Source organism: Sarcophilus harrisii, chromosome 4, assembly GCF_902635505.1.
Source record: "Sarcophilus harrisii chromosome 4, mSarHar1.11, whole genome shotgun sequence".
Lineage (NCBI taxonomy): Eukaryota > Metazoa > Chordata > Mammalia > Dasyuromorphia > Dasyuridae > Sarcophilus > Sarcophilus harrisii.
The window spans coordinates 438,379,249-438,407,023 of record NC_045429.1 but is presented as its reverse complement, the minus strand read 5'-3'; the positions used below and the strand labels follow the sequence as shown (position 1 = coordinate 438,407,023).

At 44.7% G+C, this 27,775-nt stretch overlaps 2 protein-coding genes across 4 annotated transcripts in view; one reads left to right on the top strand and one right to left on the bottom strand.

Annotated features, from left to right (window-relative positions):
• Positions 1-2,904, top strand: part of YWHAE (tyrosine 3-monooxygenase/tryptophan 5-monooxygenase activation protein epsilon) — a 34,587-nt gene extending 31,683 nt beyond the window's left edge. The window contains exons 6-7 of one of the 2 annotated variants that reach the window (XM_031967772.1): positions 16-59; positions 1,908-2,904. In XM_031967772.1, coding sequence (XP_031823632.1) covers positions 16-23 — 8 coding nt within the window. In that variant the 3' untranslated portion in view covers positions 24-59; positions 1,908-2,904. The remainder of the gene's footprint in view (positions 1-15; positions 60-1,907) is intronic. The other variant, XM_031967773.1, reaches the window with a different exon arrangement.
• Positions 2,905-21,131: 18,227 nt separating this feature from the next.
• The window catches only part of DOC2B (double C2 domain beta), a 59,211-nt gene continuing 52,567 nt past the window's right edge, over positions 21,132-27,775 (bottom strand). The window contains exon 9 of one of the 2 annotated variants that reach the window (XM_031967771.1): positions 21,132-24,341. In XM_031967771.1, coding sequence (XP_031823631.1) covers positions 24,205-24,341 — 137 coding nt within the window. In that variant the 3' untranslated portion in view covers positions 21,132-24,204. Of the gene's footprint in view, positions 24,342-26,344; positions 27,233-27,775 lie in introns of those variants that run through there. The other variant, XM_031967770.1, reaches the window with a different exon arrangement.

Here is a 27,775-nt window from a genome sequence, read left to right as displayed (position 1 = left end):
CTCCCTGCTATATAGATTCCTAAAGGAAAATCCAACTGTTCTTTCCTAAAAACTACTTTGTAAGTCATTATCCTAGCACAGTGAATTTTTCTGCTTTGAGTTCTCATTTCCTCACTAATCATGCCTGCATATCATCATTTTGGTGCTCATAGGCTGCTTGTGTCTTAGACGTGATTCTAGGGCTAAACATTCCTTAGTGAATTGTTGCCTGCTACAGCTGTCCACTTTCTGGATGGGTATGGTTTACATGAGGATGGTATAAAATTATTTGACCTTTGGCCAATCTCACAGTTGCTTATGTGTGAACTAGAGCTTGCTAAGACCTTGAATAATTAACTTTTTTCTTTTTTTTGCTGAGGCAATTGGGGTTAAGTGACTTGCCCAGGGTCACACAGATAGGAAGTGTTAAGTATCTGAGACCAGATTTGAACTCAAATCTTACTGACTTCAGGGCTGGTGCTGTATCTACTGCACCACCTAGCTGCCCTGAATAATTAACTTTTCCAGTCAGATTCTACAACAGAATAGTAGTCTTTCTTTCTTTCTTTTTTAAAAAATATACTTATTGCCAAGTTTAGATTGCACATAGCTTTTGTCAAGAATGGGAAATCATCACTTCCTTTTTATTAATAAGTGATTAATTAGATTCTTGTCTCTACATCTTTAAAATAAATAATATCATCAGGAAATCACCTTTATTAAAGATTTGTTCTCTGGTTCCTATGCCCCTCCATATCAATCCCCCCCCCCCAAAAAAAAAAAAAAAACAAGCAAACAAACAAATGACTCAGTATCTACCATGTTTCATATTGACATTTGTTGAGATACCATTATTCACTATATCCAGGTTTCCGAAGATCACTTAGATGCCTCTGTACCCATAGAATTGCAGTATGAATGTCACTTAGCCATTCTAGTTGCTGTTTTAATATGTATATGAACCGTGGATGGAAGGCTCCTTGTGTCTGAACTGCCAAGTCAAGAGATAGCTAATTGATTTCCTTTATTTAGATTTAACTAAGATAACTAGAAAACTGTAAGTGGTTTATTAAAAAGAAGAGAAAGAATGTAACTTGCACCCATTTAGTCATATTCTATGGAAAGTCCGATCTCTCTGGCATGCTTGCTTCTCTGTTGTGGCTGACTTATTTAATGCTCATCAGTAGGTAGTTGACCTCCAGTGAGTAGGCTGGCTTTCTCTTGCATGTCTTTAGTGCAGTTAAAACTCCCCAAGCTAATAACTATTTTAAAGAAAACCAGCATGAGAGAACCCGGTCCAAATGCCCTTCTCTAATAACCTCAGTGTTCTGGTTTATTTTTGGCATGCTGTTCCATTTTGGAATGTGAAATTAGGATAGTTTGAGGCTGCCTTGATGAGACACAAAATGTTAATGCCCCATTTCAAAAATAACAAAAATTAGCCACCATAATAAACTTAAATTCTCATTTCATGAGTCATTATTGCAAGGTTGCCTCTGTTTTGAAGCATTACTGAGATCCAGTGGGTGAAATGCCCCTACCTTGATAAATACAGCCGATCCCTTTTCTTGATGCTTAAGGTGGGGTGAGGTTATTAGGGAAGAACATTTCGTCCCGAGATAGAACATGAAAGCTTGATTTTCAACATGAAAGCTTGAAAATCATTATAAGATCATTATCTTGGCTGACCATGTTGAGAGCTCATTTATTTAAGTTTAAAAAAAAAAGTTGACTTTTTGATTTTCTAGGTTATTGAAAGTAGTCTTGGAGGGGGGCGCTTAAGCCTAGTTTATTGTGAAACAGAACCCCTTTGTATGACTGGGCAGTACAATTGTAGCAAGTATAAGTTTTCTTTATACTTGGAATATGCTTGTCACCTCCATTGTTTTTGAGTCGTGACGAAAGTGCTGATCGATTTTCTTTTACAGGTGAAGAACAGAATAAAGAAGCGCTGCAGGATGTGGAAGATGAAAACCAGTGAGAGAGACGTCAAAGCCAACAAGAGAATCCATCTCTGACCACACCCTACTCCTCCCCATCCCTCCCCCCGAAAATTCCCCATTGTCACTGAGAACCACCAAATCTGACTTTTACATTTGGTCTCAGAATTTAGGTTCCTGCCCTGTTGGTTTTTTTTTTTAAAACAGTTTTCAAAGTTCTTAAAGGCAAGAGTGAATTTCTGTGGATTTTACTGGTCCCAGCTTTTAGGTTCTTTAAGACACTAACAGGACTGCATAGAGGCTTTTTCAGCATTACTGTATTGTCTCCGTGCCAGATGTGGCAAGATAACCATTAGAAATGGATATTACATTGGAATGCCATTAGACTTCTAGGTGAAGCGAGAGTCCAGGAGAGAGGTTTATCGCACTGTAGGGCGCATGTGGTGGCATTTTTCCTTTTTATAATTGTTTAAACCGAATTTTATACCAATGTTTAAAATTAATTGGGTGTTTAGCTTGAAGTTACAGGTTGCGTTGGAACGTTTATTGTAGTGGTTTTGCTGTAAAAAGTGTTTCCAAACTGTGCTGAAATGGTGCTGGTAACAGCCCAACAATCCGTGGCTGCTCATTCTTGCCGACTTTGACCTTCCCTCACAGCAGGTTAGCATTGAAGGTGGTATTGAAAAGCCTGCATGCGTGTTCAATTCTTTGGTTTTTCTCCTTCCCTCTTCCCCTTCTCCCCCTCTACTCCCTGCCCTCCTTCGCTCGCTCAACCTCTTTCGTTCAGTATGTGTAACTTGAAGCTAATTTGTACTACTGGATATCTGACTGGAGCCACAGATACAGAATCTGTATTGTTCTTACTGAAACACAGCATGGAATTAACATTAAACTTAAATAAAACAAACCTAAATTAAAAATGCCAAAAATTATTGCGACTCCATCCTTTATACTTCTCAAATAAAGACTCTGGTCCAAACACTAATGGCAGTATTGTTTTTGCATGAATCCAAAAGACCCCATAATTTGAGAGCTTTAATGTCCAAGCCGCACAAATAATGTTCAGGGTGTCTCTCTGTCTCTCGGCTTTGTCTCTTTCTCCTCTTCCCTTCTCCCCTCCCCCGCATCTCCCCCATAAAGGTTGCCTCTTACCTAGTTATTAAATGAGTATATCATTTTGTCTGTCAACCATCCCCATGCTTAATGGCATCCGACACTTGTGCTATCTATTAGCTTATGTGGGATCACTTCATGGTAACTCGAGGGATGTTCTCATTCTGTAACATTGCTTTTTGAGTTACCTCACTGAATACAATTGAACAAGCTTGAATTGTTGCAGTTAACTTTTCTAAAACCCAAGTGAAATTAGGAGCCTTGTGAGATGTTTTAGGCCCTCAAATGGAAGAACAATTAGCAGGTTGATTACACTGCAGTTCCTGAAGCTGATTGTTAAACTGTAGGGTATAACCATGTGATATTGACTCAACTGGGTTTGAAAAATAGAGCAAAGATAATACTTCTGGAATAGTAGATCAGAGCCCGAAGGAACGTGTAGACATATCTAGTTCAGTTCCCTGCCGTAAGACAGACTATATAGTATCCCTTTTTATAAAACTTATGACTTAGCCAAGATTGTGTTAAGAATATTTTTTTAAAATGGCCCGTAATGTAGATACAATTTAGATAGATAATTCACAAATTTGCTAATTGTTTTTTTCTGGTAGATAATAAATTTAAAATGATTGTAAAATATGTGTCTGCTTTTATCAGAATAGACCTAATTCCTGGAGTAGCAGCTGTAGGAGACAGCTTTATAGCACTAACCAAGACACATTGCTACAGCGATTTCTGACACTCTTCTGCATTTAAGTGGAGCTTGGTTGACAGCATTCTTTCCCTTTTTAAACAGAATTAGTTTTTTGTTTTTAGAAGATTTTGATTTGCATTTTTTCTCCTTCCCTCCTCTCATCCCTAACATGGCAATCAATCTGATATGTTATACATGGTCAGTCATATTAAACGTTTCCACATTAGAACAAAAATCGGAACAAAAGGGAAAAACCACAAGAAAGAAAAAAGATAAAAATTGTATGCTTCAATCTACATTCAGATTTTATACTTTCTCGGGATGAGGATCGCATTTGAATCTTGAGAATTGTCTTGGATGAGTATTTTTGAGAAGAGCAAAGTTTATCAAAGTTATCTATGTGTACAATGTGGCTATAACTGGACAGTGTTGTCCAGTTCTGCTCCTGTCACCCAGCATAACTGGACAGTGTTGTCCAGTTCTGCTCTTGTCACCCAGCATTAATTTCATGAAAGTCTTGGCACTTTTTTCAAAATTCCTCCTGCTCTTCCTTTCTTATAAAAGAATCCTATTCCATTATATTCATTTACCACAATTTGTTCAGTACCCCAGTTGGTGGGTGTCCCCTTAGTTTCCATTTATTAGTAGCATTCTCGTATAGAAAGGAAGGGCAACACACAGATTGAATTGAGCAGTGATGGGATGCCAAAATTGCAGGAATCCAGAATTTGTTTTCCAGTTCTGAAGGGTCCTTGCCCCTGAAGGATAGCTTGCCATGGCTCTGTCCCTAAAGATCAAGGACCCTTGTGGCACAGGTAGCAACACCTAAATGATCTTCAAGGGATTCTTTTCCTCATGAGCAATGTCCTACATAAAGTGTAAGGAAGGGGGAGGACCCATGCCAACTTCAAGAATGCCCCACAAGGCTGGAAAGACTATTTAGATAACTGCACACATTTTTCCATGACAAATGAGCGCCGCGCAGGACTTCGGGAGGCCAGCAACAGCAACGTTTTCCAGAGTTAAAATAGACAACTCCGGCTCTTTTCCCCGACCAGAAAAGTGTGCATGGCAACCATGTGTCCAGAAAGTGCCCGACTGCTAACATTGCAAATTTTCTTGGACATCATCGTTAGCTTGCTGAGGTTAGAGCAGACGTTGAAAGGGCTAGGCACTTTGAGCCTCAGCTTGGCACTCCTGGTACTGCTATCTGGGCAGTAAAGATGTCACTGTAGAAGAGTGGAAGTGAAAAGGAAGAAGATTTGTACTCGACTCCTCCGAAAGGCTGCTAGCTTCCCTTTTAGGAGGCTCCAGAGCAAATAGTTTTCAAACTGATGACGGTAAGCCCCTTATCAAACTGGGAGGCCTAGCCAATCTAACTAGGTAGGTAGAAAGACCAAAGCATTGGTAAATTAACTAGAATTGGGGTAAAGATTGTTATAAAGTCTCCGGGGGTGTATGACAATATACGAATGACTCAATTGCCTAAGCCTGGCATACTTTCGCAAGAGGCCACCACAAAATTGCAAGATAGACTTTGGGGGGGAGAGAAGATAGAAATGATTTCTGCATTTGGGCTGTGGGATAGTGGAAAAGGTCAGTAATTTGATGAACTAGCTGCTCATTACAAGTTAATAAGAAAATGTAGCTAATGTCATCAAAAGATGGCTTCTATTTTTTTGGGGGGGGGGGGACAATTTCCATCCCTCTAAAATTTTGAGTTTATTTTATTAAGAGATAGGGGTGGGTACTCTGTTCTTCATTTCTGAAAAATGACCATACAGTACAAAGGTAGTAAAAAAGAAATTTAATAGAATGTAAAAGAAAATAAGGGGAAGATTAATTCAGACTTGATAGGTTGGCTTTTAAAATCTATCTGGATTAAAGCTGATTTGGTATTTAAGAAATTTGTTTTTTTATTTCCTTCCTGGGATTTGAATGAAATTTACTTATATATTCAAAAATTCAAAAGTCATTTATTTTTTAGAATAAAAGTTTTAAGTGCACATAATCCAAAGCCAACATTAAAAAAAAAAAAAGTTTGTTGTATCTAAGAAAAACATTTAAGAAGAATATATTATTATTATATTAAGCAAAACATTAGGGAGCACCCTTCCAAGATAAAAATAATTTGGCTTGAAAAGATGTAGTTGTGGGCCAATCGAGTCATAGTATAACATGATAGGTCTTTGATGCGTGATGGCAGACCAGTTGGCCAGGCAGTACCTCCCTCTCCCACCCATTAGGGTGTGAGCTCTTGTAAGAATTTTTTCACATTACTAAAATCTTAAGATGATTTCATTCTTTGAATTTGCATTTTCCTCTTAGTGTAGTGTCTGGTACATAGTAATAAATGCTCGATAAATGCATGTCACTTGCTAAATTGATTCTTTCCTGGAAATCTTTCTCTCCCTTAAACACACTGTAATTTAACCTTTTATTAGTCACCTGAGCTTCAAAGTAGTATTGTGCAATACAATATAGATGAGATTTGTCCAGTCATTTTATTTGTGTCTCATGTGGCCTCATTTGGGGTTTTCTTGGCAAAGATACTGGAGTGGTTAGCTATTTCCTTTTCCAATTTGTTTGACAGATGAGGAAACTGAGGCAAACAGAATGAAGTGACTTGTGCAGCATCACACAGTAATTGAGGTCAGATTTCAATTCTGATTTTTCCGACTCCAGGCCCTATGCCCTTAACTATCCACTGTACCACCTAACTGCCCAGGAGGCTCAATGAATAATGGAGATAATTTGGAACTTTTTTCCTTCAAAAGGTTTGCTTTTTAAAAAAATTTGTACATTAACCTTGTGATACTGAAGGCACAGATGTACAGCTTCCAGAGCTGTGGAAAGTGGCTGCTTTTCTGAACAGTCAGTCACTCCATTGTCAGGTTCTACTACTTTTACTTTCAGACCATTTATTGATCAAGTGAAGGAAGAACATGTTTCTTCAGCTGTAAAATAGTCTTTTTTGTTCAGGCCAAAATTTAATTTTGAACTGATTTTGTGTTGATTACACAAAAAAAAGATGAACATAACTTGGAAGATTGCTTTGTCCATCCATAGCGTATTGCTATCAGCACTGACTGGTGTCTTTGGGAGTGCTGGAACTGTGACCTTTTTCCAGTGACCGATGTTTTTTCATGTCAGCAGCATCATTCCAAGCCAGATTAGACTTGACTTGTCTTGTGTATCAAATCAAGAGTACTTTGATTCATTGAAATCACTTAGTGGAAAAGCTGTCCAGGTGTCCTGAAATTTTTCTGGGGAAAAATTGGTCAGGACAATTTGCTGACCTCTTTCACCTGTTACAGCTAGCCTCCTAATGCTGGCTCTTCCTATCTTCCATTTTTTGGTTCAGAAAGTGCTTTTTTGCAGAAATCTTATTGGGTAAAAAATAGGTCTAGAACTAGAGATGGGGCTGTCATTCACATTAGGATTTTGCTTTCAGTCAGCACTATGGTGAGAGTTCAGCAGCTTCAGGTGACTCAAGGAATTGGATTATTCCATACAGAGGGTGATAAATTTTATGGGTGCACCAAGCTCAATCTGGTTCACTCTTAGGAGCTGATGAATGGCTTTGATGCTTAGTATGATTTGGGGCAAGTCATTTTATATCTCTTGGACTCTTTAAAATTTGAAAATGGGGGGGGGGTTGGGGCATCCCAATTCTAACTTTTCTCCCCTCCTGGTCATTTTTATTTGACAGAAGCCAAAAATAATCCTTTTATGGAATACATACATACAAACATATGTATAAAGTTTTTTGTATCTGTGAAGAATTGAAGTACAATGTGTGAAACACCAGCCATTTTACATGCTCTTTATATATATACTCTGATATTCTTGGCAATTCATCCAATTCTAACTTGATGGACTTTTAAGTCACCTAAGCTTCCTGGGTCTTATTTTCATCTCTAAAATAAAAGAGTTAGGCAAGATGGTCTCTCCCTTGACTTAGGAACTTACATACTAATTCTATTTTAAAAGTTACATACTCTTGGAAGGTTAGCATAGATTTGGGCAGGAAAGTGCCAGGGTGGACACTGGGACATCTAGAATACACCAGTCACTGCTGCTGTGTTCATAGATAGGATTATACTCTCCTAGCCAGTGAATGTTGCCCCACTTGATCAGGTTGCCACATCTTTGGCATGAATCTGCACCTTTCCCTAAATGCAGTAACTTCAATTATATAATGAACCTTTCTCTAATCTCTTCCACAAATGTTTTTGTGTGTGGCACTTTTATGGCTACATTCTCTGGGTCGACAAAGAAGTTAGGGTGAAAAATATCCAGATCAGAGAATTGTGCATCCAAACTTCCAGCATCCTTGCTGGAAAAACTGCTTTGTGGGCAGCATTTCAGGATGATAGGATGCTGAAAATGTAAAGGACTTTTTAGGTCATTCACTGGAAAGAGCCTCAAAGCTAGCGTCCATATTGGAACTGAAATGTGAGGCTTTCTATGATGGGCTATGTGACCATGAACAAATCACTAAATTCCCCATATCCTCAGTTTACCCATTTGTATCATGACCTACTTTACAAGATTGTGAGGAGGCCAGTTTGATATAAAACTTAAAGTGCCTTAGAAATTTGAGTTGCTATTATCTAATCCAATTTCTTCATCTTACAGAGTAAAAAACCCCAAAAACCTGGGTCCTGGAGAGGAGAATCAATCATTCAGTACTTATTACTGTATGCCAGACACAAGTACTAAGAAGTATCCAATCCTCACTTTCAGTAAACTTGTGTTCTACTGGGAGAGACAAGAATTAACCTCTAACTTAAGTGTGAAAATCAATGAACACATGTCCATGTCCATCCATAGTGTGTGTAGACATACACAAAGAAGTTAAATACAAGCGAAGTATGGGAGGGAGCATGGCAGTAGTCGTTGAGAAGGATAAGAAGGTGGTACCTGATCTACATCTTAATGGCAGAGACTGAGGTATGGCTGCAATCCAGGCATGGAGGGATGACCATTGCAAAGGAGATAGGAGACAGATACAGGATACGGTGGTAGACAGTTTGCCTATGACAGAATGTGGGAGGAGAAATAACCAATTAAGCTAGAAAAAGCAAATTGGTCCAGCTTGTATAGGGTTTTAAAAGCTACATAGAGTTATCCTGGAGGTAATAGGAAATCATTAGTTGGGGATTCACATGATCAGTTCTGCACTTAAGGAAAATTACTTAAGTAATGCTATGGAGGATAGACTCATGGAGACAGAAAAATCAATTAGGAGGCTCAGAATAACAGGCAGTGTAGAGGAGTGGGAGTAGAGAGAAGAAATTGGAATTGTGGGGAGCTTGAAAGTGTTGCTAGATAATGTGGTATGAGTAAGAGGGAGGAATTCAGGGCAGTGCTGCCGTGAGGAACCATGAGACCCCGGAAGGGAAGAGAATGGGGGTACCTTTAATAGAAATGGAGGCATTGGGAAGAGGGGGACAGTTTAGAGAAAACTGTTCAGTTTTAGACACATTGAATTTAATAAGCTACTCAGCCAAAGGTGACATGGGAAGTCAGTGGTCACTTAGCCATGAAGTTGAGCCCAGTTTTGATTTCCAAGGCTGGGATTCTTTCTATGGTGCCTAATTGCTTATTCCTGTTTTTTTCTTTTTTAATTCTTTTTCTTTTGTAAGGCAATTGGGGTAAATTGACTTGTCCAGACTCACACAACTAAGAAATGTTAAATGTCTAAGGTCATATTTGAATTTCGATCCTCCTGACTCCAGATCAGGTGCTCTATTCACTGTGCCATCTAGCTGTCCCTCATTTTTTTTCCCCTTTTAGTATTCGAGATGTTTTGCATTGCCTAATTTATTGTATTGACACAAAAAGTTATCTGCATTTAATTCTGCCTTCCCCTCAAGTTTTAAATAACGTGGATTTTCTTTTGAATTTGTTTTTATATTTAGGCCTTATATTTCCATGATTCATATTTATATATAAACCTTTTTTTTTTTTTCTGCTTGGGAATTTGTTGCTGTTGTCAAATTTTTTTTTGTCCCTAAAGTAGCTGGAATCATTTATTCTGTTTTCTTTATCATCTTTTTTAAGTCTGTCTCGAGGAAAAGTTAAAAAATAAATAGGTAAAACGTAGGTATGGGTTAGTGGAAAGAATGGTAGGTTCTCAACCATGGAATCCACTGGAGCTCCTCACTGTCCATGCTGGAGCATTCAAGGTCTGGCTTCAGTAGGGACTGGCTGTGTGATTCTGGACAAGTTCCTTCCCCTCTAGCGCCTTTGTTTCCTCATCCTTAAAATGAGCGGTGCCACAGAAATGTCAGCTCTTTGGAGTACCTGAAGTATTGGGTCGACCTGATGCTGTTGATGCCAGATGCCTATTCTTTGGCTAGAAGAACCTCCTGGGGAAAGGTTTTAGACTCTACCAATCCTGAAGGAACACACCTCAAGAGCGCGCATTGAAGTCACATAGGAATCTGAGTTTGGGGTTGGCACTGTGGCACAGGAACCTGACCTTCCATGCAGGCCTGGCTCTGGTTAATGTGAAATGTCTGGTTTTCCAATCTTAATAATAATAACCATTGACGGCAGCAATTAGCAGAGGGTTTTGCCTACATTCAGTCTCAAAATGACCTTATGAAGTAAATTTAGCAAAAATACCCATTTTGCAGTAGAAGCAAGAGCATCTTTCCCGTGGTCCTACAGCTAGTAAGGCTAAGCTTAACTGTATCCCTTCCAGCATCCTCTCTGCCTCTCCTTCCTCTTTGTCTGCTGTTCTTATTCCCTGCACTATCCTGTTACCACAGGAATCCCAAGAACCCCCTTTCCTTTCCTCCTTAATCCCAGAACCACCCTTAATGCTAATTATGGATTCCAATCATATTGCTTCCCCTGACTTGTGGATTTCTGGCCTCTCTGATGAGGTCAGAGATAGAAGCTACCTACCCCCAAGCTCTAGGCCGACTCCCTTTCCCTGCAATCTCCCGACTCTGATAATTTGTTTTTTCTTTATTCAGTGAGTGAAAAGGAAAGCCAGGTAGGAAAAGTCAACTCCTGTCTGCTCCAGGATCTTTGGGATGACTGACGAGTCAGTCAGCTCTCCTAACTTAGTGTTGCAAGCAGGGGCTACAACAGAAGTATAGCACTGCCCTGAAACATCTGCAGATCATAGGGTGACTTCAAAGAGCTGATACGAAGCTCCCTTAACTGGGAGGGCCCTTGAAGTGGTCTTCTCTAAGCCCCTGCTTCTTGGCAACTTCAGGCTTCAACCCAAAGTGCTCTCCATCCCCACCTCCTTTCCCATCTCTCCGAAGTGCTTAAGCCATGGCCAAAATCCTTTGCTCTAAGTGACGATTTCTATGTCGAGATTGCTCGTTATTTCAGACATAGTAAAGGTGGCAGTGGTGGGGAAGAAGGGCAGCAATCACTTTGTGATTCATTTTGGGTCAGTGTGCGTGTGTGTGTGTGTGTGTGTTCAAAGACAAATGAAACAGTCTGTGCCCTTAAGCCACTTATGTTCTATAGGGCTGGAAGGAAATTAGTTGAGGAGGGAAAGTGAGCATCAGTGACTCCTTAGTGGTCAGGAAGAGTTTTCCTTAAAAGACCGTGAAAGAAGCTATAGAGTCTAAAAGGCAGAAATTGGAAAGAAACATATCCCAAGTATGGGTAGAAATACAGGAAGCCTAAGAGAGAGTGCTGATTGCACGGAGTAGCAAGTTTTGATGAGAATAACAGGAGTCCTCAAACTACGGCCTGTGGGCCAAATGCAACAGCTGAGACCAATTGTCCCCCTCCCAGGGCTATGAAGTTTCTTTATTTAAAGGCCCACAAAACAAAGTTTTTGTTTTTACTATAGGTCAGCCCTCCAACAGTCTGAGGGACAGTGAACTGGCCCCCTATTGAAAAAGTTTGAGGACCCCTGAATTTTAAAGTATATGAGGGTGAGTGATATGAAACAATCCTGGAAAGGGCTAAATTGTGAAGGACTTTTACATACATGGGAGAAAGAAAGAAATCTCCTCCCTTTGGTAGAAACAAGAGCTGGGAGAATCCTTACAACCTGAGGGTTATGAGTTCTGAATGAGAACTCTGGAGGTCACCTAATTCCCTGAACTTGGGGTATTTAGGCATTACTGACTGAGTAAGGGAAACTGTAGAAAGCAGGTGTGACCAGTCCCCTACTCTTCCTCTCCTGTTTTGTCAACCCTGGCATTCACCTTCTTGTAGAAGGATTTGGAAACTCCTCTCAGATGCCAGTGTGACTTGCTAATGGGGACCCACCTGAAGAACATTGAGAAGTGTACCTGTCTTGAGGCAGATGCAGAGGACAATTCCTGGATAAAAGGTGATTCTGAATATTCACCCCCAGCCGGCAGATTGCAAACTCTGACAACTCCCACCAAGATGGAAAGATCCTGCTTATGGGCCTGGCAACAGACCAGCATCAGAAGACTGGCCTCATTGGTTATAGTTCAAAGGGACTTGGGACCCAAGTTGTTTATTAAATTTTTTTTTTTCCTGCAGAAACTCAATAAATCATCACGGAAGGATTGAGGCCTGCATTGGTAGAAGGAGTAGAACACATGGCATCACAAATCCTGGAAGTGAGTAATCTGGATTGGAAGGAGAGGAATTACTCTCTAGATCTTGTGTGAAGAGAACCCGTTTTTGGTCTACAAGTGCTGCCAGGATGAAGGTCAGCCTACTTCCCAGCATAGCCTCTTTGGATGACCTAGGAATAAATCCCTTCTCACAAAATACTCCTTCCCTCTTTTACAAATCCATTCATTGGTAGCTTGCCTTCTTTTATGGTGAAATGGGGCAGACCTTGTGAGCTGGCCTGAAGAGTAATGATGTGAATAATAAATAAGAAGTGAATGAATGAATGAGTGAATATATTAAATACCTACTATATTAGGCATTGAGTCTAGGAAAACAAAAGAAAGACAATTTCTGCTCTTAAGCAACTTGGATATTTTAACATTTTAAAATTTAAAATTTTGAACTTTTTGAATATTGCCCCATGCAAAGAACAGAAAAAGATTACAGATTTCATTATGTACCACTTAATTTTTAAGCATGTGATAATTCAGCACATCAGTTCCCAAGCTGTCCTGCTTCTCTATGTTGCCGTCTCTTCTCTTCCATAGATTTATTTTACAAATTTTCTTTATAAGATTTCTAAAAATACTTCACTGATATTCTTTTCCTAAAACATTTATTTATTGGCCTGAAATATGCATTCACATGTGCTGTTCATTACAAACTTCTCACCCACCACCTCTTTGTCAAGGGGACATTAATCTGAGTTCTTGGTGTTTTTCCTCCACAAGGTTATAGTCATTATATACATTTTCTTTCTCCTTGTTTTTTCTAGCTTCCTACCATATTGACCCATTCTAATTTACTTCCTTTTGTGGAGTATCCCATGATATCCTTTCGAGGTCAGCAACCTTCCTACATCCTCCGGTTTTTCAATCAACATTCCTTCTACCTTCTTAATTAATTGAATTAAATAATTAATTGAAACTTGAATCTTTCCAGGGGGTTTCTTTGTATTCCTCTTTAGTGACTGCCTTTCTTCCTTTTTTCTCTTCCCCTGCTTCCCTCCTAGGGTCAGAAATGAGGCTTTTCTTATTCTTTGCTGCTGCCTTCAACACATTCTCCTATCCCATTTCTCAATGATCTGTTGTACCACCATTGTTTAGCTTCATCTATGGGTCATGATCTTCCTCTCTGTACATCCCTGCCATCAATCTGGGGAAATCCAAAATTTAGATTGTAAATGCCTTTAACAACCTGGCCACAAGCATTCTGTAAATCTCTTAACCTGAATGACCTCCTTATTTAGCTTACTTCGGTCATGTCCTAAACAGGGGTCTCAAACTACGGCCCGCGGGCCAGATGTGGCAGCTGAGGACGATTATCCCCCTCACCCAGGACTATGAAGTTTCTTTATTTAAAGGCCCACAAAACAAAGTTTTTGTTTTTACTATAGTCCGGCCCTCCGACAGTCTGAGGGACAGTGAACTGGCCTCCTATTTAAAAAGTTTGAGGACCCTTGAAACCATACCTTAGCTCATATCATGCCTCAAAATTTCCCCAACTCCAAGATCTGGACTTTTGAACTTCTTCTCTGACCACCTTCCCATAGTTGAGCCTCCCTTGCCTTCAGTGGACTCACTCACTCACCCAATTTTCACCATTTTGGGCCCCTTAGTCTATTTTTGTCCTCTCAGATCATACTTCGTCCACTCTGGCTCCCTTCACGTTCTTACCCTAGACTCCTGGCTGGCTGTTCCCAGTTTGTGATTCTTTATCCCTACTTGCCCAGGTCAGAAGTCTCCATTAAAGGCAAAAGGGAGAGTCTTGACCTGTGTCAGGGTTTTGGAGTATGGAGAAAGGTTTTTAAGAAAGGTCCTGTGAAGTGCTTGGGGCTAAGCAGCAAGGATCTGGCTCCTCAAAGGTAGCAGCTTTCATTTACTTGGAGGATCCTTGATGAGGGAACCACAGATAAAGTTTTCTGGTAAATTGTAGAAGAGGAAGATACAAGTTCTTGGATAATGACTTCTTGTGGAGGGGTTTATATGGCCCTCATAGTGGATTTAAGTTTCAAATTTTCTTCTTCTTTTCCCTTTCCTCTCTTTGAGAAGGTAAGCAATTTGGGGGCAGCTGGGTGGCGCAGGGGATAGAGCACCAGCCCTGAAGTCAGGAGGAGCCTGAGTTCAAAACTAGTCTCAGACAATTAACACTTCCTAGCTGTGTGACCCTGGGTAAGTCACTTAACCCCAATTGTCTCAGCAAATTAAAAAAAAAAAAAGAAAAGAAAAGAGAAGGTAAGCAATTTGATATTAAACATCTACGGGGAGACAGTTAGCTGGCTCAGGGAATAGAGCTCTGAACCTGGAGGGACAGCCTGGAGCCCTGAGTTTAAATTTGACCTCGGACACTATTTGTGTGACTCTGGGCAAGTCACTTAATCCTATTTACCTCTGTTCTCTCAACTGTAAAATGAGCTAGAGAAGGAAATGGCAAACCACTTCATATCTTGGGGTTGGCCAAGAAAACCCCAAAGGGGGTCATGGAGAGTAGGACCTGACCAAAAAGACTCAACAATACCTTTGATTTCTTCTGAAAACTGCCTGTTCATATTCTTTGACCATTATCAGTTGGGGAATGTCTTAGGACGATGGAGTTTTTGGCAAGAAGCAGAAAGCCCTTTGGATAGGAGTGATGCTGCTTCTTTTACTGGTCAGCTACCGGTCAAAGGCAAGAGCTTCAGAGTGAACGACCTATTTGGCAACCAAACAACTGGTGAAGGAGACCAGATGGGGATTTCTAGACCTTGCTTGAAGTAAGAGGCACAAGGATCTCCTCATGAGACATGATGCTCAGAGATAATAGCGAACATTTAGATGGGGTTTTAGAGTTTGCAGAGAGTGCTTTACATAATGAAGTTTCATTTGATCCAGAGATGAGTTGTACCTCTGGAGGGTAAGAATGTATTACGTCTGGTGTCTTGCAATGAAATCCAAGGAGCTGAATCTGAATAGGGGAGAGAGAAAACCGCTTTTGTCTGTCTGCAGCAGAGACCCTCTGCCAAGAGAATAGGGATCTTGAGAGGAGGACTCCCGGCGTCTCTGAGCTTGAAGGAGCAGGAGACGGAAAGGTGGGCATGAGGCAAAGCGGCATCCTGTATTGAGAAGATGGGCTCGGGAAGTTTAGTAACTCTCTGAAGAGAAAGGGGCATATTTGAGAGATGATATAGCAATAGAAATAACTGGCAATAGATGGAAGGGAGGGGTTAATGGGTGAGGAGTTGAGGGGCACATAAGGTGGCAACCCTGAGTAACTGGAAGGATGATGGTGGCCTTGGCAATTATCATTAACTTCAGAAGGAGCTTTTGAGAGAGACAGATGACTTCTGTTCTGGATATTTTGAATTTGAGATGCCTTCAAGACAGCTGCAAGTGCCCAAGAGTCACTTGGTGGTATAGGAAGAGATCTGGGTAAAGCTGGGTATTATCTCCATAGAGATGAAAATGGTAATATCGAGAAAAAAGAGAGGAGGAGAACAATCTGTCCTGGGGTGCACCCTGGGTGATTATTTAGGAGACTGACATCTAGGGATGATCTGATGGGTAGAAAGAGAATCAAGAGAAGGTGTTTTCATGAAACCACAAAGAAAGAGTGAATGAATAAGGTACAATAAGTGCTTACGATGTTGAAAACATTGTGCTAAATTCATGGGACACCAAGAGGAACATATGGGAGCCCCTTTCCTCTGGAAACTCAGATTCTCTTTCTCACATTCTCCCTTTGGAGAGATGTGCATATGGAAAAGTAAGTCAGATAGAAAGTTCTTTTGGTCCTTAAGGCACAACCAGGAAGCAGAAGGCAAGGCCTCTTCTCTAATGCCATTTCCAGTGACATGATCACTGTGTCCAAAGTTAAACCATTTGACAAGGCCAAGGGCTTTGAGGGCATGAACTTTACTTTCTGAGTCTTCATTATGGTAGCTATAGACTCTGCAGGAACAGTTGCCAAAAACTCTGTCTCCCAAAATGATGGCTGATGGCATTAGGTTGAAAATATTTTTCTTTTTTTTCATGATTTCCTTTTTTATTTTTTTCTCAATAATATTTTATTTTTTCAAATACACATAAATATAGATTTCAACATTCATTTTTGTAAGACTTGGTGTTCCAAATTTTTCATTCTCCTTCCCTTCCCTTCCCAAGACAGAAAACAATATAAGTTAAATATGTGTAATCCATTTAAACATATTTTCATATTTCTCATGTTCTGCAAGAAAAATCAGACCAAAAGGGAAAAAACCACAAGAAACAAAAAAAGCAAACAAATAAACAACAAAAAAGATGAAAATACTATGCTTCAGTACATATTCAGTTTCTATAGTTTTTCTGTGAATGCAGATGACATTTCCCATCCCAAGTCTATTGGAATTGTTGGGCTGAAAATATTGCTGTCCCAAAGACACTTGGGCTTAGGGTCTTGGGCTATCTCTTTTAGCAACTGATGAAAGATGATGACGCTGGTTTGAATGGCCTGGCACATGCTGCCTCAAGTCTTTTCCTTAGGATGCCTTACTACAGATGTAATAGAGAGGTGAAGGCGTCCAGGGGAAGGTGGTCAGCACTGTCCAGCTAGGATGGAGATTAAGAAAGGCCGTCGGATTAAGCAATTAAAAGATCACTGAGAGAAGCATTTTCAATTGAGGGAAGGAAGCTGGAAGCCAGATGGAATGTACTTTGGGAAGAGAGGATGAGGAAGTTCAAAAGTAAGCAGCTTTTCCATGCGGTTTGAGAAAAAAAAAGGAGAGATCTGGGATGATAGCTAGCAGGAATGGGGGTCTCTGTGCAAGTTTTTTTGAAGAAAGGGGAGACCTGAATGTCTTTGTCAATAGGCAAAGATTGAAAAGTAGGGTGGGAGGGGATGATAGGACAATCTTCTGGAGAAGACCAGAGGGCATGGGATCTTGGCAATCTCTTAAGAGACTGGAATAAAAGAGAACATAGTTGGGGATATCCTTGGAGGTTGTGAAGGTGGGGGCAGGATCCCCGTAATTGTGGGATGAAGGGGGAGGTCCTTAGCTGAAAGGCTTGGGGGAGCGAGGGATGCCCTGAGAAGGTTTAGAACAACTGTTGTGATGAGGGAGAGAGAGAATTGGGGAGGAGTAAAAGGGTTGACTTGCTGAAGTATAAGCCCACTTGAGATAAGATCATAAATGTGCAGAGTGAGTTCTGGGAGCAGGGGTGCTGGGGTCTGGCAAGATGTCAGCAGTGACGGGAGAAGAGGGAAAGAGACTCCAGAATTTTGTTGAAGAAGCTTGCTAAAGGGTTGAGATTGGGAAGGGAAGAGTGGGGGGGGGGGGGAATGAAAGATCGAAGGTCATAGTGAATATGAAAAAAGGGAGCTGTGGAATCTGATGGAAGACTATGGCAGGATAAAGGAGTATAATCATGGAAGTGGAGCCCTTGGGAGGGATGGCAAGATCCAGGCAATAGCAGTCATGTCTATTCTGGCAGCTTTCTTGGGCTCTGCATTCGTCATAGTGATCCCCCTTCTTCATTCAATCCCCCTTCATCTTTTCTTAAGGTAGAGCCTGCTCCCTCCCATTCTTCTTTCATAATTCATTCCACCAATTTCCAGTCAGTAAATGAGCCTCCACTCACTCACCCCCATTTTGTCACAGTATTTGATAATGTCTCTGGTGATCTGACCAAAGAGACCGTTTATGACCAGCCACCACTAACGGTTCCGTGTTTGGTGGGCCAGGAGGTCTCTGTCTCTCTCTTGGGAGCTCTAGGATCTTGTCTTGGTTCTTTGCTGTTTAACATTTCTGATCAGAGTCTCTGATAAAAGCGCAAGTGAAAGACAGTAGGGAGAGATAGTTTACTCATTGATGACAGTTAGTATCTGAAAAGATAAGGATTATCTTTTCCAAGCCTGGGCTTGGAGAGGGAGATCTCCAGGTGAGTGCCACAGGGATCTGTTTGACCTCAGGATAATCAGCATTTTTATCAATGACTCAGATAAAGGTAGACTTATCCCAAACCTTTTGGATGAAAGTAGAGTCTTGGGTTCAAATGCTCTTTTTGACAATTAGCAGTTGTGGATTGCAATCAAACCTGTTCACTTCCCATTCTGTATAATGGGAATAATTATATTCATACCATTTTCTTTCCTAGGTTTTTGTGGAGAGCATTTTGTAAAACTTAAAAACTATAGCAGGGTGAGTAACTTCCCTCCTCTTTCCATCCCTTTTCCTTTTCACATCCCCTCTGAATCTTTTAAAACAGAAGCAGCCGGGACAAGATCTCATTGGCCTTTTATTTTTACTTTGGATTATATGTCGTTATATAAATATTAACAAATAAGATCTGAAAAGGACACTGTTGGGGTAGATCATACCGAAGTACAAAATCAATTTTGTGGGAGGCAGTTGAAGGATAATTTCTGCGACCCTCACCACGTAGCAAAACCGTATCAAACAGTGAGGGTCCCAGTTGATGACAGTGAGAGTCCATGCATTTGTTTATATGCTTGTTTGGGTGGAAACGACATGCACCTTTCGTCCTGCCTGGGCTCATTGACTCCAGGGCTCCCGTTGGCCGGAGCTGCTGACCCCACTGCCCTTGGCCCGTCCCCTCCCTGCCCTACTTCTCAGCCAGAAGCTGCAGAGCTGCGTGTCGAGGTCTGTAGGGGACCGCTTCAGTTGTGGAAGACTGAGCGATGCTTGGTCAGTGATTGGGAGGAGGTGGTCGCTTCAGCCATCTTCAGATGACCTGTTTAGAGCTGGAAGGAGCCAGGAGGTCAGCCTCATTTACAGATGAGGAAACTGAGACCTAAGAAGTAACTTGTCCAGTGTCACTCAGGCGGACCAAATAAACCAAGATGTCGGGCCATCCCCAAACCCTCACCTGTGACTTTGGAGTGGGAGGGGATATTTTGGGAGGGGCAACGTGGGAAGTTGGGTTGGGGCTGATGGCCAAGCCTGGGGCTCTACTCAGGGAGGACACTGGGGATTTAGAATTTGGCCTGGCCCCTCTGCTGGGGAATGAAGGCTGGGAGTTGGCTTGTGACGCAGTAGGGATGCTGAGGCATCCGTGCAGCCTGTTCTTGGCTCCTGGACAAGACGCGGGCTTGGACCCAGAGGGATGTGAGGTGGGGGAACCCCTCCCTGCTGCCCTCCTCCCCTGCTCGAGGCTCCTTTCTGCTCTCCCTCTCCCCCACAGCGGGGCCACCACATCCCGGTCCTACTTCTCTCCCCTTCTGCTTCTTACCGACTCCACTTCTCTGCACTAGAGCAGCCTTTTCCATGTGGCGACCAGGCCTCCCTTCACCTGCACATAGTTCTTCCTGGATCCCTCTGCATAGATGTGATTTCTTTTCTTTTTTTGTGGAGGCAATTGGGGTTGTGACTTGCCTCAGGTCACACAGCTAGAAGCTCCTGGATTTGGAGCCAGGTGACACGGATTTGCCTCCCACCTCTGCAACAGAAGTCACTCACCTCTCTGGGCTTCAGCTTCCTCATCCATTAGCTGGAGGAGAGGACTGTGACTTCAGATGAACAAGCTGAGACCCACAGGGTAGTGACAAGTAAATCTCCTGCCCTCTGTGCATGGGCCTGACTAGGACCCACCTAAATTTGGCTGATTTGCTCTGAGGATGACTGGGGTTGGCCAAGGTCACCGAGTCCTGGAGTGGGTTTTTCTCCTGGTTCTGCCGCCAAGCAGCTCTGTGACCCCAGGCACAAGCCAGGCCCTCCCTGGGTTTGATCTCCTCCTCTGTGAAGGGTTCTGACCACGGCCTCTTCTCTGCCCTCTTGCCCCAACGTTCTGGGGTTCTGAGCCTCTGAGGTCAGACAACTGCAAACACCTCCCTTTACCACAATGCTTCCCTGACTCACTGCCGGGACACCACAGAAGGAAGACAAGACTCCTGAGCTCCTGAGTCTGGAGGAGCATTTGGGAAACATCCCAGGCCCTGCACGTCCCTGGGTCCTTCTTGCTTCTACTTGCTGGGGGGAGGCTGGGGAAGTGGAGGCAGAGACTCCTAAACAGCCCCATGCACTGAACCCTTTCATAAGAAAGAAGGGGAGAACCGGGCTATTGGGGTGTGGGGGAAGGCAGAGCAATGATGGAGCCCCACAACAGTGAGCAGAGAAACCAGGCCCCGCCCATAGTGGGAAGAAGGGAGCAATTCCAAATGGGGTAATCCAGAAGTAATTTCTCTGTGATAGGTGTGTGTGTGTGTGTGTGAGTGTGTGTAAGACTTGTATGCATTTTGTTTATATAATTTTTTGTTTATATAATTGCAGGTTTGCCATAGAGACCATCAGGGGGAATGTCAGGGCTGGAAGGCACGTCTGAGATCACTGATTTTAACCTTCTCACTTTATAGGGGAGGGAAATGGGGGCCTGACTTCAAACATAAAATGAGAGGGCTGGACCCTTGGGTCCTTTCCAACTCTCCATCCAGGATCCAATTACCGGAGCTGCCCCGGGTCCCCTACTAAGTATTGACAGGATTTGAACTTGCCTCCCTGCAAGCTTCCCTCGAGGACTAATAATGGGGGAAGCGAGCTCAGTCTGCTGGAGAGCGCCACAGATTGAGCCTCTGGGAGAGAGCTGAGAGGAGTGGTTTCTCACCATTTGTAGGAGTCGAGTTTTCCCCTAAAAAGCGCTGGCCCTGGGCAAAGCTGGGAAGTTGGCTGTTGGGCCTTAGCCCATTCTCCTGGCCCCGCCCAGGCCTGGCGTCTGGGCCCCTCAGGGTGCCAGTCAGTAGAGCTCATACACGAAGGCGGGCGGGAAGGTGAATAGGAGCACGCAGGGAGGTGGGGGTCTGGATGTTTTAAGGTGGCCGGCCCTGCCTCCTACTTAGTTGGTGTCCCGGCAGTGAGTCACACCTCGTCCTGCAAAGGCTTCATCTTGCCCAAGGAATGGCCTGGCCGGCTAAGTGCTTTAGGAAGTCTTGTTTTCAGGGGCCTGGCAGGAGGGGCTTTGCTGTCTGGGGAGCCGGGGCCTCTTCCTGATCCGCTGTGGTTCTGGACAAGCCGTTTCCTCTCAGGCCTCCCGTTTCCTGGCTTGTGTTGGCCGGCACCTTGGTCCCGGTGCTTTGTTGGGCCAGCTTGGTTCGGATAGCCCGCCCTCCACAGACGAGTCCACTGCCCATTCCCCGCCGCTTCCCTCTCACTTTCTCTTGGATTCTCCAGGAGACCGAAAGGCCACGTGGGTGAGTCTGGTCGGGATGACTGCCCTGGAGTACCGATCCCTTGGGCAGAGCACTGAGCCTTCCCTCAAAGGTCACGAGATGGGCCAGCGTGTGTCGTATAGGTTTGGGGAGGAACCACACCAGGGTCAGTGGATGGAACCCCAAGCCTTATGGACTGAGGGAAAGGGATCTTCTCCCCCAGGGCAGTGGGGTTTTGTAGGAAGTAGCACCTTTGGTTGCTCCTCGGGGTTGGGGGCCTCTCCAGCCAGCAACTGGTGGGAAGGGAAGCCATCAGAAAGAAGGAGGAGGAGGGAGGAAGTGGAGGCAGCAGAGGGACGCAGGCCGGGGACTCTCAGAGGCCCTAGCACGGAGCTCAGAGATTATTCAGTCAAGACCCCATTTTACAGACATGGAAACTGAGGACTAGAAAGTGATCGATTAGCCCAAGATCACACCTACAGGTAGAAAGCTGTAGATCCCCTTTCTCCTGGAAAAACCTCCTGCCGCCCTGGATGTGCTGTGAGCCTCCCACTTCCGAGTGGATTGGAACTTGCCAGGAAGATTAGCCCCTGGAAGCCTTTCCCTTCCCTTGCTGTCTCTAATGCCATGGGTTGGGCTGGGAGGGAAATGGGAGGAATCCTTCACAGCAGCAGGAGGGCTAAGGGACCAGGGGGAAGGAAGGCCGGGGGTAGAACATAACATACTGTGAGCTCTGGTGTTTGCTGTGTGCGCAAAACCCCCTCCTCTCTTGTCTCAAACGGGCCTGGCCGTCCCAGCCTCACCATCAATACCAGCCTGTGGTATAGTTGCTTCATGTGCCTCAGTTTCCCTCTCTGTATAAGGGCTTGAAGTTTACCTTAAGGCCTCTTCTAGCTCTCACATTTTTTGGTTCTGTGTTCTTTAGCTTTCCTGGATGGTTTAGAAGGGATCAGGATGCTCTCACCCATTCTCTCTGGGCCCAGAATGCCCCTTGCCTCAGATTCCCCTCCAGTGAAATGCTTTTGCTGGCCCCCATCCCTTAATACAGACTTTATAGGATGACTTTTATAGGATACACATATCGGACTGAAGCACTTAAGGGGCGCCATAGTTCATTCATCATCCTGAGTTCAAATCTTCCCTCAGACACTTTCTAGTTATGTGACCCTGGGCAAGTCACTTAACACCATTTGCCTCAGTTCCTTATCTGTATAATGAGCTGGAGTTGGGAATGACAAACTGCTTCAGTGTCTCTGCCAAGGAAACCCCAATTGGGGCCACGGAGAGTCAAGGACCAGCACCTCGTCCCATCTGGACCCGTGAGTCCTTTTCGGTAGGTCAGTCTGTCTGTTAGAAGGCATGTGGTTCGGGGGCAGCAGCCCTGGGCTTGTGCTCTGCTGCCCCTTATTCCCGGGCTAACCTGGAAAGTTCACTTCTCGACACCTCGGTTCCCTCCGGGCAGTGGCATGAACGATGCCCGTGGTCCCTGCCAGCTCCAAATCCTGCCTGTCAGCAGCTGTTATTCCTTGGGAATTTAGGGAGGAGGCAGGAGGGCCTCCCTTGTGCCTTGCCAGGTGGAGATGAGCTTAGATATGTGACAGAGGAAGAAACACACTTCTGTGTCCCTTAGCGCTCAACCCTGTGCCCTGTGTGGAGGAGAGACAGGGTGGCCTGGTGGCTAGAGCTTAGGACTCGGAGCCAGGAAATCCAGGATCAAATCCCATCTCAGACTCCAGGCAAACCTTGTCTCTTCTGAGAGCCTCAGTTTCTTCATCTGTAAAATGGGGGATGATGATCCAGTGACAGCATTGCTTTGAGGAAGGGCGAGAGGAGGATCAGCTGCCTTGTCCACCCCAAGCCCGGCGTAGCCTTCACAGCTCTGAGGTCCCCAGCCAAGAAGCCTGTCCTGGGACAAGGAGGATTCAGCCTCTTGCAGGATCAGCTGGAGGACCAGGAGCATTTGGGTGGTTTGGGCCTTTTGAGGATGGAGCTCAGGGTCCCACTTCTGGCGTCCCCCTGGGCTGCCCCGTGAGCCAGTGGCTGCCTGGTATCACTGCCCACTTGACTCCTCCTTACACGCCTTTGCCCCCTGCAAAATGTCTGGCCAAGAGCGTGAGCTTCCCTGTGACAGATGGGCCAGGAGACTCGGGGTGAATCTGCTCCGGTGGGCTTCAAGGCTCCTCCGCTTCCGGGAATGCCAGGGAGGAAAGTCACAGCATCACTGGGTCGGCGTGGCCTGGAATCCCAGCCCGTCCCTTTCCCACCAAGCCTCATGTGGGAATCAGGCCTCAGGCACCTCACTCCAGCCCCTTGGCGCTGCACTTTCCTCTGGCTTGCTGGTCAACCTCCTCTGACTTTAGGCTCGGCTGGGTCAGGAGCTGCCCATTCTTCCTGTCTCCTCGGGATGGAGCCAGCTAGGGTTGGGGCAGCCAGATGTCCTCCCCCTCTCCACTCCCACCCCCTAAAGCCCCGTCTCCCAACTCCTGTGGCCCCTTAGGAAGCAGAGAGAGGGAAAGGGGTTCAGGGACCAGTAAGAGATGGGCCCGGCCCCAGCTCAAGCTCCAATAGCGGGGGATGGTTGGCTCTTGGGGCCTGGATCGGTCCCCTGGGCCCGGGACTTTATCCCTCCGTGGCCCAGCCCGGAGCCGTTCCCAGTGTCCGGGGGGACAGGCGAGGCGGCATTTTTGCGGATGCAGTGGTTCAGGAGCCTTGTGATGCTGCTGAGTAAACATAAATCTCAGACCCTGAAGTGTTGCTGGCGGTGGGGGTGGGGGGCTGGGGCGGAGGTCAGTCACTGAGCACGGCCCCGGGCAGCTCGTTGGTCAGCGTGTGCCAGCGCTCGATTTTCTTGTCCTTGTTTTTTAGGCAGTCAAACCAGTGCTTTAGGCGTTCTCCCTTGGCATTGATGCCCAGCACGACTCCTCCTGAAAGCCAAAAGGGAGGAGGTCAAGAAAAGTCTGTGAGACCTAAACACCTGCAGGGCCATCCTGAGCAAGTCCTGCCTCAGTTTGCTCATCTGTACATTGGGTGTGATACTGCTCTTCCCTGGCTCTAAGCCCTGAATCCAGGCTAAATGGGGGAAGAGGGTACATGCACACAGGGACTCACTACCGGAGGTAGTTATCTGGGGCTCTCCAGGTGAGAACCCGCTGTGGAGCCTTGTCTGGGGCTCTCCAGGCGAGAACCTGCTGCGGTCCCGGGGTTTCCTGGGGCCCAGACACACCCAAAGCTTGGTGCTCTGGCCAGGCCTCCTCCTCCAGCCAGGTTGGACCCTTGGATTAAGAGTGGGCTGAGCAGAGCAGGTGGGTGTAAGAATTTCTGTGTCCCTGGTCTCCCTTTTAGCTTGTTCCAATTGCCCCACCCTTGAAGGCCTGGGGTGAGAGGACGAAAGACCCATGAGCCTCTTGGAGGCCCATAACATTGGATTGCCACAGATGGCTTCTTTCGAACCCTGTACGTGCCTCCTCTTCTGCATCTCCCCGCCCTTTCCCAGACTCCCAATTTCATTCCCTATTTTATTCAGCCAAGCCCTTCTTGGCCACTCTTGGGGGCTCCCCGCTGGTAACATCAAAGCCAGGAACAAGATCCACTGAAAGCCTCTCCCTTTCATCTTGAAAACCTGACACCTGCGGCCTCAGGCAGCAGCCCCCTGCTAACTGAATCCAAGGGCCGCCCCTCTGAGGGCCCATCACTGACCTCTCACCACTCGGTCCCAGTGCCCAGTGTTTCTGTCCCTGAGAGTTTGGCTTCTGGCCCTTAACCCTCAGCTCTCTAAGCTAAGATAGGCCGGAATAAAAACCTTTGCTCCATCTTCAAAGTTCTCTAATCTGTTAAGGATTAGGGTATCTTGATGTAGCCCCTCCTCACTGTGAAGCTTTCTCAACCAACCCCTGTCCCCTTTTCTCAAGCCTTCTGGAGTGGGGATTCGTCTACCCCTCAAGGGTCTTTTTTTTTTTTAATAATAGCTTTTTATTTTCAAAATATAAAGATAGTTTTCAGCATTCACCCTTGCAAAACCTCATGTTCCAGATTTTTCTCCCTCCTTCTCCCCTCAACAGCAAGTGATCCAATAGAGGTTAAACATGCAATTCTTCTAAACACGTTCTCAAAGGTCTTTCTCATACTGTGGCCTTGGACACACAACTCTGTATCTCACCTCCCACTGGATGTCTGGGTGACTCTGGGCCAGTGATTCTCATCTTTCTCAGGGCCTTAGTTACTTCTTCTGTCAAGTGGCGATAATTCACATTTTTACTACCAACCACAGGGTTATTTAGAGGAACACAACCAAGGTTCATTAACTTTGAAGAGTCACAGAAATGGGATTTATTATTTCAGCCCTTTGCCAGTCTGTGATTTCACTGAACCCTCCTCCTTCCTGCACCAGCGTAGATCTTTCAGATTTTCTCATTTGTTAGAATGAAATTTTTAGGGGTGCCAAATTCTGTGATCCCATTTGGGGTTTTCTTGGCAGAGATCCTGCAACGGTTGGCCATTTCCTTTTCCAGCTCTTCTTATAGAAGGGGAAACAGGCAAACAGGGTAAGGGGACTTGCCCAGGATCACGCAGCTAGTACGTATCTGAGGCTGGATTTGAACTCAGGAAAAGGAGAATCCTTGAACCGGGTCCCGTACTCTATGTGCTGTGGCGCCACCTAGCTGCCTTTTTAAAGGTCTTAGGAGTAGTTTTTGAAAAATACTACAGCGGAAAAATTGGGCAGCTCCAACTTTTTCCAGGTTGGTGGGTTATATAAAATTTATATAGCACCTACTATGTACTCTCTCTCTCTCTCTGTCTCTGTCTCTGTCTCTCTGTCTCTGTCTTTCCTCTCTCTGTCTCTCTCTCTGTCTCTGTCTCTCCTCTCTCTGTCTCTCTGTCTCTGTCTCTCTCTCTGTCTCTTTGTCTCTGTCTCTGTCTCTGTCTCTCCTCTCTCTCTCTGTCTGTCTCTCTGTCTCTCTCTTTCTCTGCTTTATAAACATCTCATTTGATTTATTACTATGATTGTTAGTTTTGTTTTCCCTGGAAAGTTCTCAGAAGTCCACTCAGGACTTCACATAGCACACAGAGTTGTAACTGAATACGGGCTGGGTGACCACACTGTTACTGTTCCAGAGCTATCACAGCTTCTGTCTCAGGCTCGTGTCCTTCCTCACCCTTCAGGGCTTCTGAAGAAATCTAATCCCACCAGGGGCGCAAGGATATATTCACCCTGGTCCCGATTTGGGGGCATTTAATTGAGACATGATGGCTCCTACTTTCAGCTCCGCCACCAGTCACTGTGTGACTTTTCACTCAGTCCCATCCCCCCCTGGCTCTTAGTTTTTTCATCTGTAAAATGAGGGGATTGGGTTAGTGTTTCCCAGACCAAAGAACTCCTGGGCTTGAAATACAAGAAAGGAGTCTGTGAACATGGTACTCCACGGTCAAGGTCATGAGTCACCATATTTAATCTTGGGCCAAAGGTTTGGCAGGAACAAAGAATATCTGTGAAAGCCGCTGGCAAGGCAGAGGGAGGATCCTGTGGGGGGTCAAGGTTTACAGGGATGGGAGGTCCCCAATGGGATGTTTACTTCCCACAGAAGTCTTTTTAAGCCTGAAGGCTGGGCAAGGAAGGAGTGTGGGGCTTTCTGCTGGGGATTGTAACCAGGACAGCAAGGTGGTAGACACCATTTCATGGCCCATGGGCAAGATTTCCGTGCTCCATGGCAGCCTGTGGTCTTCGGGGTCCTACCTTGGAAATCCCCTACAACTTTGCAGGTGATAGAGCAGTACTCCCGATGGCATTTGTCTGGCTCAGCTCTTCTAGTCCTGATGGCTGATATCGGGGTAAATCATCAGTGAGTCTCCTTGGATGGGGCTTTGTGGAAGTGTGTCCAAAGCTTCCAAGCTTTATGGGAAGGTGGGAGCCCTGCGTAGAAGGCCTTTCCTACCTAACTGCTGACAATGGTACCCCTTGCTGGTAGCCAGGCCCAGACGGGGCTCAGGGCTTCCATAGAGTCGTTCTTGTACCATTCCAGTCCTGCCTTTGATGTTGGCAGAAGGGGCGAGGATTCTGCTCCAAGAGGGCAGGGGACTGGGGCTCCCATGTGTCCCCCCCATTAGAACGTAAGCTCTTTGTATGTGCCTGCACATTGTAGATTTATAATATTATTATATATATTATCATATTATGTATAATATGATAATATATTATAATAAATGCTTGTTGCCTGAATGCTTGGCTCCCCCTTGGGTCCGATGGGCCTCGTGCTGGTTTGGGTAACACAGGGATCTTCTCATAGAAATCCTGCTCAGATCAGGGGGCAATGCCAGGGTTCCATGAGACACCATTTAGGAAATGCTGATGAAATAACAGCAA